This window comes from Mobula hypostoma, chromosome 4, assembly GCF_963921235.1.
Source record: "Mobula hypostoma chromosome 4, sMobHyp1.1, whole genome shotgun sequence".
NCBI lineage: Eukaryota > Metazoa > Chordata > Chondrichthyes > Myliobatiformes > Myliobatidae > Mobula > Mobula hypostoma.
Genome location: NC_086100.1, coordinates 197,122,538 through 197,137,765, shown reverse-complemented (window position 1 = coordinate 197,137,765; position 15,228 = coordinate 197,122,538). Strand labels below are relative to the sequence as shown.

The 15,228-nt window shown below is 45.8% G+C and overlaps 1 protein-coding gene across 7 annotated transcripts in view; it reads left to right on the top strand.

The window, feature by feature from the left end:
- The window catches only part of dysf (dysferlin, limb girdle muscular dystrophy 2B (autosomal recessive)), a 394,877-nt gene that overhangs the window by 338,894 nt on the left and 40,755 nt on the right, over positions 1-15,228 (top strand). For all 7 annotated transcript variants that reach the window (XM_063047166.1, XM_063047171.1, XM_063047168.1 and 4 more), the window contains 4 exons: positions 3,212-3,300; positions 3,755-3,850; positions 11,768-11,909; positions 14,650-14,749. In XM_063047166.1, coding sequence (XP_062903236.1) covers positions 3,212-3,300; positions 3,755-3,850; positions 11,768-11,909; positions 14,650-14,749 — 427 coding nt within the window. The remainder of the gene's footprint in view (positions 1-3,211; positions 3,301-3,754; positions 3,851-11,767; positions 11,910-14,649; positions 14,750-15,228) is intronic.

Sequence of the window (15,228 nt, the reverse complement as noted above, 5' to 3'; positions counted from 1 at the left end):
CTCTCAACGCACACAAGTGCTGGAGGAACTCAGCAGACCAGGCAGCGTCTATCAAAAAGAGTAAACGGCCGACTGAAGAAGGATCTTGGCCCGAAATGACGACTGTTTATTTGTTTTGCGAGATGTTGCCTGGTCTGCTGAGTTCCTCCAGCACTTCATGTGTGGTGTGTGTTGCTTTGGATTTCTAGCATCTGCATATTTCCTCATGTTTGTGTATTATCCCTCTCAGCCCCATTCTCCTGCCTCTTCCCGTAACCTTTGACATCCTGACTAACCAAGAACTTAATCAACCTCGGCTTTAAATACACGCAGTGACTTGGCCTCCACAACCTTCTGTGAAAATCATTACCATAGATTCACCACCCTCTGGCTAAAGAAATTCTTCCTCATCTTCTGTTCTAAATGGACGTCCTTCTCTTCTGAGGCTGTGCGCTCTGGTCCTAGACTCTCTTTCAATAGGAAGCATCCTCTCCACATCCACTGTATCTAGCTCTTTCAATACTCAATAGGTGTCAGTAGGAACCCCCCACCCCCACCCCATTCTTCTAAACTCCAACGAGTACAGGCCCAGAGCCATCAAATGTTCCTCATACCTTAAATATTTCATTCCTGAGATCATTCTTGTGAACCTCCTCTGCATCCTCTCACTCTCTCTGTTACACACACGTTGTCTCCCTCTCTCACTCTCTTTCTTAAATAAGGGGCCCAAAACTTCTCACAATACTCCATTTGTGGTCTGACCAATGCCTTGGGCAGAGATGAGGAATTTTGTAGTGACAGAGCTATAGACTAGTGCAGCCTAGAAACAGTCCCTTAGGCCTAGCTTGTCCGTGCTGACTAAGATAACTATCAAACTGGGGTCATTTGCCCTCATTTGACCCATATCCCTCTAAACCTTTTCCGATTATGTACTTATTCAAATATCTTTAGAATATTGTTATTAATTACTTCTGACAGTTCAATTCACATTCGTACCACTCTCTGCATGGGGGTTTCTCCCCACTAACTTCCTTGTTTACTGCACATTATGCCACTGGCATTTAGGGCAGCAATGAAGCTTCTCCATCTCTTGTGGATTTCAGGTCTTCCTTTAATCATGTCAGTAACTTCCTCTTGGTTTTCACTGCTGACAATCATGCGCATCCCGGGTGGACACTCAGGAATATCATCGTACTCAGTTGCAGAAGGATTCTTCATTGCTGTTTCTGTAACAATTTTGTTTGACCAGTCAGGGTTGTTAGCCCTGAGTAGAACTCCCAAACCTGCAGGACTGGTGGACCACTCTTAGTATGGCCTCTACCCTTTGACCTGTTGGCATGGATGACCCTACCAAGAGCCAAAGCATAAAGCCCTGACTTCAAGATATCCCTCCGGGAGCTCTCATTGATACACATGAGCCTCAAATTCATGATACGGTTGTAGTCCTCTTGGGGAAGGTTTCTCCTCAAGTCCCAGTTAAATCTTTCACCTTTCATCCCTCATACTGGAATGAGGTGGCAGGGCTCAGGCCTGAGAGTGGAAAATGGACCGAAGATTAGCCGATTTAAGAGCCGACGCAGATTAAAAGATTAATGTGTCGAGGCCAAGGACAAAGGATGAAACAGTGTTCAGCTCAATATTACACAAAGGTTTACTTGCCTCAGTTGCTAGCTCCGTGGCTATGGCCTGCAGAAGTCGGGCTCCTGGACCGGCTTCACTCGGCTCAGCACTGAACTGGCTCCGTGGCTGTGGACTCACTTTCAGGGACCCTGCAATTAATGTTTTGTGTACTATTTGTTTATTTTTTATTGTTTGTACAATTTGTTCTTTTTTCACACATTGGATATTTGACAGTCTTTGATGTATATGGCTTTTTTGTGGATTCTATTGTGTTTCTTTGTGAATGTCAAGCTTGTCTATGGTTTATTTACTTTAATATTAAATGTACTTTAAATTTTGAAGAGATACTGCATGTGCTGGAAATCCAGAGCAATACATACAAAACGCAGGGGAAACTTAGCAGGTCAGGCAGCATCTATGGAGAGGAATAAACAGTTGATGTTTTGGGCTGAGACCTTTCATTAAGACTCATAGATGTTGCCTGACCTTCTAGATATTTCAACAATTCTCTGGGCGTGAAAGGCAAAGGACTGGAGAAGAAGGAATCTGATAGGAGAAGAGAGTGGACCATAGGAGAAAGGGAAGGAGAGGACCCAGGGGGAGGTGATAGGCAGGGGAGAGGCAGTAAAAGGTCAGAGTGGGGAATGGAGGAAGGGGTGAGGGGAGGAACTTGTTCACCGAGAGGAGAAATCGATATTCATGCCATTAGATCGGAGGCTACCCAAACGGAATATAAGGTGCTACTCCTCCACCCTGAGAGTGGCTTCATCTTGGCACTAGGGGAGACCATGGACCGACACATCAAAACTTTTCAATCTTTGCACTACTTACTTATTTTTTAAATATTTCTTCTTGTAACATACTAACATACTGTCAAAGGGAGTTATGCTGGGTATCAGAAATGGCTTCACCGATCACCTTCCGTTCCCTCTCTCCCCACCTTTTTATTCTTCCCCCTTCCTTCTAGTCCTGAAGAAGAATCTCAGCCTGAAGCATGAAACTATTTATTTCCATAGATGTTGTCTGACCTGCTGAGTTCCTCCATCATTTTGTGTGTGTTGCTCAGGATTTCCAGCATCTACAGCCTTTCTCATGTTTATAAAATAGTGAAGTAGTGTTCACAGGTTCAGTGACCATTCAGAAATATGACGGTGGAGAGGAAGAAGCTGTTTCTAAAATATTGAGTGTGTGTCTTCAGACTCCTGTACTTCCTCCCTGATGGTAGCAATGAGAAGAGGACATGTCTTGGATGATGAAGGTCTTTAATGATGGATGCCGCGCTCTTGAGGTATCAGCTTTTGAAGATATCATTGATGGTGGGAAGGCTGCTGCTCATGATGGAGCTGGTTGAGTTCAGCCCTCTGCAGCTTTTTCTGATCCTGTGCAGTGGTGTCCCCATACCAGATGGTGATGCAACCAGTCAGAATGCTCTCCATGGCACATCTGTAGAAATTTGCCAGAGTCTTTGGTGACATACCATTGGTATTATTCAAGCCTTTTGGCTCCTCTATCCATGCTGTTCATTGTATATATCAAAACTAATCATATTTAGCCTCAGTCCAGCCAACTCTCTGCCTTACATGGTGTGTTTGCTTCGTTTCTTGCTCTCTAGGGTAAGGTCCAGCTCTGGGTGGACATCTTCCCAAAATCACTCGGAACCCCGGGACCCCCGTTCAACATAAATCCTCGCAAAGCCAAGAGGTGAGACTCTTTCTCCTTTACCTTACCAGGGTGGTACAGTAGCGTAGCAGCTAGCATAATGCTTTACGGTGCCAGCGGTCACGATGGTGGTGCAATTCCTGTCGCCGTCTGTATTGAGTTTTTACTTTCTTCCTGTGACTATGTGCTCCCTCCAGGTGCTCTGCTTTCTGCCCATTTTCCAGAGACGTACAGGTTAGGGTTAGTAAGTTGTGGACAAGCAATGTGGACACTGGAAGCGTGGTGACACTTGCAGGCTGTCCCCAGCACATCCTCGGACTGTGTTAATTGTTGAAGCAAACGACCCACTTCACTGAATATTTCAATGTACGTGTGACAAATAAAGCTAATCTGATCTAATTTAATCTGCCAAAGGTGTTGATCAGACACAAGGCCTGTTCCTCAGAATCTTGCTCCAGTGTGGAGTTCGTCTCTTTAAGTTTCTGTTCCATTCCAGGTTCTACCTACGCTGCATTATATGGAACACCTATGACGTGATCTTGGATGACCTCAGCATCACAGGGGAGAAGATGAGCGATATCTACGTGAAAGGGTCAGTGTATTTTTATATGGAGGCTCTTATTGAATCTGTGTTCATGGAATGTTAGAGAGAAAAAGATTGACTCCACAATGTCAGTCCTGCACATGAAGGCACCTCCCATTCTCCACCCAGCTAACAGGCGTCACCTGCCACATGTTCCAGACTCATTACCTGCAGCCTATTTAAACCCTACTGTCATCCACAGTCCTTGTTCACTCATCAAACCAGCTGGCCTCAACCAGTTGCTCCTAGCCTTCAGTTCCCTCATTCCCTGTTCTATGTGTTCTTTCTTGTTTGCAGTCTATTATTAAAGTTAACACTCACCACTGAATTGCCTGTGCGGGTCTGAAAGCCCTCTTACCCTTTCAACTTGCCTCTTTGTTCCTTTCTATATCCTGGGAGGATCCATTTTCCAAATCTACCCCTTCCCTTTCCAGTCATGAAGAAGGGTTTCGGCCTAAATCATGGACTGTTTATTCATTTCCACAGACGCTGTCTGTCTGACCTGCTGAGTTCCTCCAGCACGTTGTGTGTGTTGTTCTGGATTTCCAGCATCTGCAGAATTTCTTGTGTTTACAAAATATTATCTCCCTTTGCACAAAGTCTAATAAAGATAAGCACCGAGATTTCTGCAGGTGTTGAAAATCTAAAGCAACACACACAAAATGCTAGAGGAACTCAGCAGGTCAGGCAGCATCTATGGAGGAGAATAAAGAGTCAACGATGCAGGCCAAGGCCTTTCACTGCACCTGTATAATATGTGTTTAATACTAGAGGGCGTGTATTTAAAATGAGAGGGGGAAAAGTAGGCAGGAGATGTGCAAAGCGGATTTTTTACACAGAGGGTGGTGGATGCCTGGACTTCTCTGCTGAGGTGGTGGTGGTGGAGGCAGACAGCAAAGAAGAGTCTCTTAGATGGGTATGTGAATATGCAGAGAAGGGAAGGAAATGGTCAACGTGCAGGGAAAAGGGATTAGATTAGTTAGGAGCCATTGGTTAAATTTGTTCAGCATTACATCGTGTGCCACAGGACCTGTTTTGCACTGTACTGTTCTTCGTTCCATGTTCCATAATCACATGGGGTTGGATGAGATGAGCTGAGAAGGATTTCCAGAGCTAGCTTTCCACGATGCTCTGTGCTGTGTCCACCGCTCTCTGCAGTTTCTTGTGGGCACTTGCAGAGCAGTTGCCGTCCCAAGCCATGGTGTATCCAGATAGGATGCTTTCCATGCTGCGTCGATAAAAATCGGTGAGGGTCCATGGGGAGATCTGGAGATTTGAGGAGGAACCTTATCACCTGGGAGGGGGAGTTGAGGGGGAATGGAGTCAAAAGTGCACTGTACAAGGAGGCAGAGACTCTCACAGCATTGAAGATGTATCCAGCCGAACACTTGAGGGTTGAGACGGTAGCGTAGTGGTTAGCACCAACTATCGAAAAATCGAGCTTTGACCAGTGGCTAATCTGGACATTGGAAGGAGGAGACTTCAATCAGGTCTACTGCCCAAGGATAAAAGGTAGGAGCGGTTCACAGCAGCAAAATAGAATGTTGACCAGCGGCTAATGGGCATTTTAGCTCTTCGATACTTCATTGAAGAGCGGCTTTACTCAGAGAGAGCAAAGGAAAGAAAAGCACAAGACTTTTTCCCTTCTCTTCCTTGTATCTGCTCAGCTAGGTAGAGATGACAGGCAGGATACCTCCAGTATCCCTGACCACTACAACTGCAAAAACTACATCCAGTTGCAGCTTCTGACAAACCACATTAAGGAGTTGGAGCTGGAACTGGTAGTCAAGGGAGATTTTAACATGCAGGTCGATTGGGAAAATCAGGTTGATAATGAATCTCAAGAAAGTGAGTTTGTTGAATGTCCAAGAGGTGGCTTTTTAGAGCAGTTCGTCATTGAACTTACGAGGGGAATCAGCTATACTGGATTGGGTGTTATGTAATAAACCGGAGGCGATTAGGGAGCTTAGGAACCCTGAGAAACCAGTGGTCATAGTATGATTGAGTTCAACTTGAAATTTGATAGGAAGAAGGTAAAGTCTGATGTAGCAGTATTTCAGTGGAGTAAGGGATATTACAGTGGTATGAGAGCAGGGTTGGCCAAAGTAAATTGGATGGAGCTGCTGGCAGGGATGTCAGCAGAGCAGCAATGGCGTGCGTTTCTAGGAAAAATGAGGAAGGTGCAGGACACATGTATTCCAAAAATAAAGAAATACGCAAATGGCAAAACAGTACAACCATGGCTGACGAGGGACGTCAAAGCTATTGTAAAAGCAAAGAAAAGGGCATACAACAAACAAAAATTAGTGGGAAGACAGAGGATTGGGAAGCTTTTAAAATCCTACAGAGAACAATGGAAAAAAAAATCATTAGAAGGGAAAAGATGAAATATCAAAGCAAGCTAGCAAATAATATTAAAATGGATAGTAAAAGTTTTTTCAAGTATGTTAAAAATAAAAGAGAAATGAGAGTGGATATAGGACTGCTAGAAAATGAGGCAGGAGAAATACTAACAGGGACAAGGAGATGACTGATGAACTAAATTGGCAAAAGAATAAATCAAGGAAGGTAGTGCACCCGTGGCTGACAAGAGAAATTAGGGATAGTATCAATTCCAAAGAAGTAGCATACAAATTAGCCAAAGAAAGTGGCTCACCTGAGGACTGGGAGAAATTCAGAGTTCAGCAGAGGAGGACAAAGGGCTTAATTAGGAAAGGGAAAAAAGATTATGAGAGAAAACTGGCAGGGAACATAAAAACGGACTGTAAAAGCTTTTATAGATATGTAAAAAGGAAAAGACTGGTAAAGACAAATGTAGGTCCCCTGCAGACAGAAACAGGTGAATTGATTATGGGGAGCAAGGACATGGCAGACCAATTGAATAATTACTTTGGTTCTGCCTTCACTAAGGAGGACATAAATAATCTTCCAGAAATAGTAGGGGACAGAGGGTCCAGTGAGATGGAGGAACTGAGCGAAATACATGTTAGTAGGGAAGTGGTGTTAGGTAAATTGAAGGGATTGAAGGCAGATAAATCCTCAGGGCCAGATGGTCTGCATCCTAGAGTGCTTAAGGAAGTAGCCCAAGAAATAGTGGATGCATTAGTGATAATTTTTCAAAACTCGTTAGATTCTGGACTAGTTCCTGAGGATTGGAGGGTGGCTAATGTAAACTCACTTTTTAAAAAAGGAGGGAGAGAGAAACTGGGGAATTATAGACTGGTTAGCCTAACGTCGGTGGTGGGGAAACTGCTGGAGTCAGTTATCAAGGATGTGATAACAGCACATTTGGAAAGCGGTGAAATGATCGGACAAAGTCAGCATGGATTTGTGAAAGGAAAATCATGTCTGACGAATCTCATAGAATTTTTTGAGGATGTAACTAGTAGAGTGGATAGGGGAGAACCAGTGGATGTGGTATATTTGGATTTTCAAAAGGCTTTTGACAAGGTCCCACACAGGAGATTAGTGTGCAAACTTAAAGCACACGGTATTGGGGGTAAGGTATTGGTGTGGGTGGAGAATTGGTTAGCAGACAGGAAGCAAAGAGTGGGAATAAACGGGACCTTTTCAGAATGGCAGGCGGTGACTAGTGGGATACCACAAGGCTCAGTGCTGGGACCCCAGTTGTTTACAATATATATTAATGACTTGGATGGGGGAATTGAATGCAGCATCTCCAAGTTTGCAGATGACACGAAGCTGGGTGGCAGTGTCAGCTGTGAGGAGGATGCTAAGAGGATGCAGGGTGACTTGGATAAGTTGGGTGAGTGGGCAAATTCATGGCAGATGCAATTTAATGTGGATAAATGTGAAGTTATCCACTTTGGTGGCAAAAATAGGAAAACAGATTATTATCTGAATGGTGGCCGATTAGGAAAAGGTGAGGTGCAACGAGACCTGGGTGTCATTATACACCAGTCATTGAAAGTGGGCATGCAGGTACAGCAGGCGGTGAAAAAGGCGAATGGTATGCTGGTATTTATAGCGAGAGGATTCGAGTACAGGAGCAGGGAGGTACTACTGCAGTTGTACAAGGCCTTGGTGAGACCACACCTGGAGTATTGTGTGCAGTTTTAGTCCCCTAATCTGAGGAAAGACATCCTTGCCATAGAGGGAGTACAAAGAAGGTTCACCAGATTGATTCCTGGGATGGCGGGACTTTCATATGAAGAAAGACTGGATGAACTGGGCTTGTACTCATTGGAATTTAGAAGATTAAGGGGGGATCTGATTGAAACGTATAAAATCCTAAAGGGATTGGACAGGCTAGATGCAGGAAGATTGTTCCCGATGTTGGGGAAGTCCAGAACGAGGGGCCACAGTTTGAGGTTAGAGGGGAAGCCTTTTAGGACCGAGATTAGGAAAAACTTCTTCACACAGAGAGTGGTGAATCTGTGGAATTCTCAGCCACAGGAAACAGTTGAGGCCAGTTCATTGGCTATATTTAAGAGGGAGTTAGATATGGCCCTTGTGGCTACGGGGGTCAGGGGGTATGGAGGGAAGGCAGGGGTGGGGTTCTGAGTTGGATGATCAGCCATGATCATAATAAATGGCGGTGCAGGCTCGAAGGGCCAAATGGCCTACTCCTGCACCTATTTTCTATGTTTCTATGTAAATGAGTATTTTGCATCAGTCTTCACTGTGGAAGACATTAGCAGTATGCCTGATGTTGTAGTGTGTGAAGGAAGAGAAGTGGGTGCAGTTACTATTACAAGAGAGAAGGTGCTCAAAAAGCTGAAAGACCTAAAGGTACGTAAGCCACCCAGACCAGAGGAACTGCACCCCAGGGCTCTAAAAGAGATAGTGTTAGAGTTTGTGGTGGCATTAGAAATGATCTTTCAAAAATCGTTGGACTCTGGCATGGTCCCAGAGGACTGAAAAACTGCAGATTTCACTCCACTCTTTAAGAAAGGAGGAAGGCAGCAGAAAGGAAATTATAGACCAGTTAGCCTGACCTCAGTGGTTGCAAGGATGTTAGAGTCAATTGTTAAGGATAAGGTGATGGAGTACTTGGTGACACAGGACAAGAGAGGACAAAGTCAGCATGGTTTCTTTCCTTCAGGGAAAATCCTGTCTGACGAACCTGTTGGAATCCTTTGAGGAGATTACAATTAGGATAGATAAAGGGGATGCAGTGGATGTTGTATATTTGGACTTTCAGAAGGTCTTTAACAAGGTGCCACACATGAGGCTGCTTACCTAGTTAAGAGCCCATGGTATTACAGGAAAGTTACTAACATGGTTAGAGCATTGGCTGATTGGTAGGAGGCAGCGAGTGGGAATAAAAAGATCCTTTTCTGGTTGGCAACCAGTGACTAGTGGTGTTCCGCAAGGATCGGTGTTGGGACCACTTCTTTTTATGCTGTATTTAAATGATTTAGATGATGGAATAGATGGCTTTGTTGCCAGGTTTGTAGATGATTCTAAGATTGGTGGAGGGGCAGGTAGTGTTGAGGAAACAGGTAGGATGCAGAAGGACTTAGACAGATTAGGAGAATGGGCAAGAAAGTGGCAAATGAAATACAATGTTGGAAAATGCATGGTCATGAACTTTGGTAGTAGAAATAAACGTGTGGACTATTTTCTAAATGGGAAGAAAATCCAAAAATCTGAGATGCAAAGGGACTTGGCAGTCCTTGTTCAGAACACCCTAAAAGTTAACTTGCAGGTCAAGTCGGTGGTGAGGAAGGCATATGCCATGTTCGCAGCATTCATTTCAAGAGGTCTAGAATACAAGAGCAAGGATGTGATGCTGAGGCTTTATAGGGCACTGGTGAGGCCTCACCTTGAGTGTTGTGAACTGTTTTGGGCCCCTCATCTTAGCAGAGATGTACTGGCATTGGAGAAGGTCCAGAGGAGATTCACAGGATGATTCCAGGAATGAAAGGGTTATCATACGAGAAACGTTTGATGGCTTTGGGTCTGTATTCGCTAAAATTCAGAAGGATGAGGGGGAATCTCATTAAAACCTTTCAAATGTTGAAAGGTCTAGACAGAGTAGATGCGGAAAGGATGTTTCCCATGGTGGGAGAGTCTAGGACAAGAGGACACTGCCTCAGGATAGAGAGGTGCCCTTTCAAAACAGAGATGCGGAGACATTTCTTTAGCCAAAGGCTGGTGAATTTGTGGAATTTTTGTCACATGCAGCTGTGGAGGCCAGGTCACTGGGTGTATTTAAGGCAGAGGTTGATAGGTTCTTGATTGGATATGGCAACAGAAGTTACGGGGGAAGGCCGGAACTGGGGTTGAGGAGGAGAAAGAAAACTATAGCTGGGAGCTTAACATCCAAGGATGCGTATTGTATCAAAAAGATAGACAGGAAGACAGAAGGGGTGGCATTGTTATGTTGGTTAAAAATGAAATCAAATCATTAGAATGAGGTGACATAGGGTCAGAAGATAGAGCCAAGAAACTGCAAGAGTAAAAAGACCCTAATGGGAGTGTTATACAGATCCTCAAACAATAGTAAGAATGTGGCCTACAAATTACAATGGGAGAGAGAAAATGCATGCCAAAACCGTTGTGTTACAGTAATCATAGGGGACTTTAATATGTAGGTAGATTGGGAATATCAGGTTGGTGCTGGATTACAGGAGGGGAAATTTCAAGAATGCTACAAGATGGCTTTTTAGAGCTGCCCATGGCTGAGCTCACTATGTGATCAGCTACTCTGGATTGAGAACATTCAAAGGTTTCAATGAGATCCCCCCCTCATCCTACTAAATTCCAGTGAGTACAGACCCAGAGCCATCATACTTTCCTCGTATGATAACCCTTTAATTCCTAGATTCATCCTTGTGAACCTCCTCTGGACCCTCTCCAATGCCAGCACATCCCTTCTAAGATAAGGAGCCCAAAACTGTACACAATACTGAAGGTGAAGCCTCACCAGTGCCTTATAAAGCCTCAGCATTACCTTCCTGCTCTTGTATTCTAGACCTCTTGAAATGAATGCTAACATTGCAAATTTGCAGGTCGAGTCTGTGGTGAGGAAGGCAAATGCAAGGTTAGCATTCATTTCAAGAGGACGAGAATATAAAGCAAGGATGTAATATCAAAACTTTATAAAGCACTGGTGAGGCTTCACTTGGAGTATTGTGAGCAGGTTTGGGCAACTTATCTTAGAAAGAATGTGCTGGCACTAAAGAGGGTTCAAAGGAGATTCACAAAAATGATTCCCAGATTGAATGGCTTGTCATATGAAGAGCGTTGGATAGCTCTGTGCCTGTATTCACTAGGAGTCAGAAGAATGAGTGGTGACCTGATTGAAACCTATCGAATGGTGAAAGGCTTTAATAAAGTGGATGTGGAGAGGATGTTTTCTATGATGGGAAAGTCTAAGACTGGAGGACACGGCCTCAGAATAGAGGGGCATCCTTTTAGAATGGAGATGAGGAGGAATTTATTTAGCCAGAGAATGGTAAATCTGTGGAATTCTTTGCCACAGGCAGCTGTGGAGGCCAAGCCTTTATGTATATTTAAGGCGGAGGTTTGATTGATCAGGACATGAAGGGATACGGAAGGGGGGGAGAAGGCAGAAGATTGGGGCTGACGAAAATTTGGATCGGCTATGATGAAATGGCAGAGCAGACCTGATGGGAAAAATGGCCTAATTCTGCTCCTATATCTTACGGGCTGATGGAATTCAATTCCGGCTGCTGTCGGTAATGGAGTTTGTGTGTTCTCCCCCTTACCACTTGGGTAACCTCCAGGTCTCCAGTTTCCTCTCACATTCCAAAGATGTACAGATTGAGGTTAGTGAGTTGTTGGCATGCAACGTTGGCACCAGAAATGAGGTGACACTTGCAGGCTTCCCCCAGCACGTCCTCAGACTGTGATGGTCATTGACACCAACCATATTTCACTGAATGTTTTGATGTACATATAACATAAAGCCTTGATCAGCTCTCCCTCTATCTGCAGGTGGCTTCTGGGCTATGAGGGTAACAAACAGAAGACGGATGTTCACTACCGGTCGATGGGAGGAGAAGGGAACTTCAACTGGAGATTTGTCTTCCCATTCGATTACCTGCCCACTGAGCAAGTCTGTTCCATTGCCAAAAAGGTGAGTGAGGGCAGGCAGATGTGGATGGGGTGAGAGAAGTGTTTGAGCAGACCCACCATCACCAACAGAGCGAGAGAGAGAGAGAGAGATAGATATGTATCTCAGCACCCTGTCCACCACTACAAACACCTCATTCCATCTCAAACCAAACACTGGGGGTGTGTGATGGGACAGTGTAGAGGGAACTTCACTCTGTGTCTGACCCCGGGAGTGTGTGATGGGACGGTGTAGAGGGAGCTTCACTTTGTGTCTGACCCCGGGAGTGTGTGATGGGACAGTGTAGAGGGAGCTTCACTCTGTGTCTGACCCTGGGGGTGTGTGATGGGACAGTGTGGAGGGAGCTTCACTCTGTGTCTGACCCCGAGAGTGTGTGATGGGACAGTGTAGAGGGAGCTTCACTCTGTGTCTGACCTCTTTTTAAACAAAATATCTTTATTACAAATCCAGTGGTACAATATACACAAACCAGTGACCAACACAATTACTACACAACTACTGGACAAATGACATTAAAACTAAAATTTTTCCATCTCTGTCGATGATGGTACTAATCACCTGCGGAACCCAATGGTCCAGGAACGCCTCTAGGGTCGCCATGGACAGCACATGTTCCCTCACAATGGTTACCCAATGCCCATAAACATTGCCAGGTAGTCTCCGCCACCCACTTCTAGGACCCACGGATAGTTGTTTTCACCAGCTCCAGGAGCAAGTTGACAAGGACATCCTCATTCCTCCATGCCCCCCTCCTTACTGGATGACCGTATATAAATAGGGTGGGGCTAAAATGTAACCAGAAGGTGAGAAGCAGATACGCAAAAAGGGGCTGCAGTCTCGCACACTTCATGTTCGTGGTACATGGTCTCCTCCAGCCTGCAGAAGCAACATGCAGCTGGGAGATCCAGGTACAAACTAAGGAACTTATTACAGGGCACTTCTCTATGCAGCAGCCTCCACCCTAGATCCCCCAGGTGTATGGGAAGAACTCTCTCATAAAGGGACTTCCACTGGGGAACCCCCTCACCTCCAGGTGGAAAGGCAGCCTGCCATGGTGTGTCGGGACAGTGGACAAGAGCTAGGAAGTGGAGGGTGTGGAGCAGCAGCCCATGCAGGTACCTCCTATTTGCATCCCTGAATGGGTTTGTGGGTGTCGATGAGAGATGGGTCAAGTTGTGTTGGCTCGGCTCTCAGATAAGATAGCTGGGCCTGGGCCTGACAAACAGCTGCCGCGGTGCAGAGGTGAGCCCAGCCGGAATGGTTCCACGCACCTGAGCCGCACCAACATCCATTGAGATAGGGCAAGAGTCAGCCAGAACTCTGCCCTCTGCCAGAGGAGGGGATTCCTGGCCTGAGGCAACCATGCTCCAGACTGTCAGTAGGTCCTGATAGAAGCTGGGCAGACTCTTTAAAGCAGCACGGCTGACGCCTGCCGGTGATAGCCGCATCTCTTCGTGAAGACCGCAGCCCCTCCGGAGGAAGTACATCACAAACACATGCCATCTGGGAGGGTGCTTGGCATACGAGAATCTCTGCAGGGTCCTGAGGTGGAGAGCCACCAGTCACGTACAGACACACACCAGCGACTGTCCACCCTCTCCCATTGGGAGACTCAAGACTGCTGCAGAGACCTAGTGTTTCCTGTTACCCCAGAAGAAGTCACTAACAGGTGGGACAAAAGTGACCATCCAGTACCACAACATGAAGGCCACCAGCTGGTTTATGACCACCACCCTACCTCAACAGAAAATAACCCTGAGAAGGTCTGATCAGTGCCCCAGCTGGGCCATGACTTTCGTCTCCAGGTCCTGCCAGTTTGCCAGCTAGGTCTCTTCAGAAGGACTCAGGTAGACTCCCAGATAGAGGAGATGCTCCACTCAAAAATTCTCATCTCCTCCAGCTGTGAGTCCACCTGCCACTGACCTGCTAAGAGTCCAGAACATTTTGCCCAGTTGACCCTAGCGGAGGATGCCGCCGAGAAAACTTTCTGGCACTTGCGCATCCTCTGCGAGTCACTGGGATCTGTCACAATCAGGAGCTCGTGGTCAGCGTAGGCCGAGAGAATGACCTCCATGTCCGGTTCGCACAGAACCTAACCCGTCAGCCTCCGAGGAAGAAGGCACAGGAATGGTTCGACACAGATCACATACAACTAGCCAAACATGGGGTGCCCGATGTACTCCCCTTCAAAAGGGAATGGGCGCTGTCAATGATCCATTAACCTTAACAAGGCACACTGTGGCAGAGTATAGGAGCCGAACCCAGGCTACAAAGTGTTGCCCGAGTCCAAATGCCTTCAGAGTGTCGGAGCCCAAGTGCCTGCAGAGTGACCCTGGGAATGTGATGGGACAGGGTCAAGGGAGCTTCACTCTGTGTCTGACCCTGAGAGTGTGTGATGGGACAGGGTCAAGGGACCTTCACTCTGTGTCTGACCGCACAAGTGTATGATGGGACGGGGTCAAGGGAGCTTCGCTGTGTGTGACCTCAAGGGTGTGTGATGGGGCAATGTAGAGGGAGCTTCGCTCAGTGCCTGACCCTGGGAGTGTGTGATAGGTCAGGTTTAGAGGGAGCTTCACTTTGTGTCTAACCCCAGGAGCATGTGGTGGGATAGTCCAAGCTCTTTTAACTCAGTGATGACAGCACAGACCTGGTCTTAATTTCTTCCCTTATATTTCAATGTTGCCAGATCTTCATGCTTTCCTGCATCATAATAATATCCCAATTGCTTGTTGTTTGCTGACAGGAACATTTCTGGAGTCTCGATAAGACCGAGGTCAAAATCCCTCCACAGCTTATGATTCAGATCTGGGACAATGATAAATTCTCTTTTGATGATTATCTGGGTGAGTCTTTCCAATATCTCTCGAAAGTCCATAAAGCCTTAAGACATAGGAGCCATTCAGCCCATTGAATCTGCTCCACAATTCAATCATGGCTGATATATTATCACTCTTAATCTCATTCTTCTGCCTTCTTCCCATAACCTTCCCTAATTTTTTGTGCCACTATCACAGAGTCATAGAACAGTGTAGCACAGAAACAGACCCTTTGGCCCTTCTAGTCCATGTTGAACCAATAGTCTACTTAGTCCCTTCGACCTATACCCGGACTATAGCCTTCAGTATTCCTCCCATCCATGTACTTATCCAAATTTCTCTGAAGTGTTGAAATTGACCCACGTCCACTATTTTCACTGGCAGCCCATTCCATACTCTCACCACCTTCTAAGTGAAGAAGTTCTCCCTCAGGTTCCCCTTAAACATTTCAACTTCCACCTTTAACCCAGACCTCTAGTTCTAGTCTCACCCAACCTCAGTGGAAA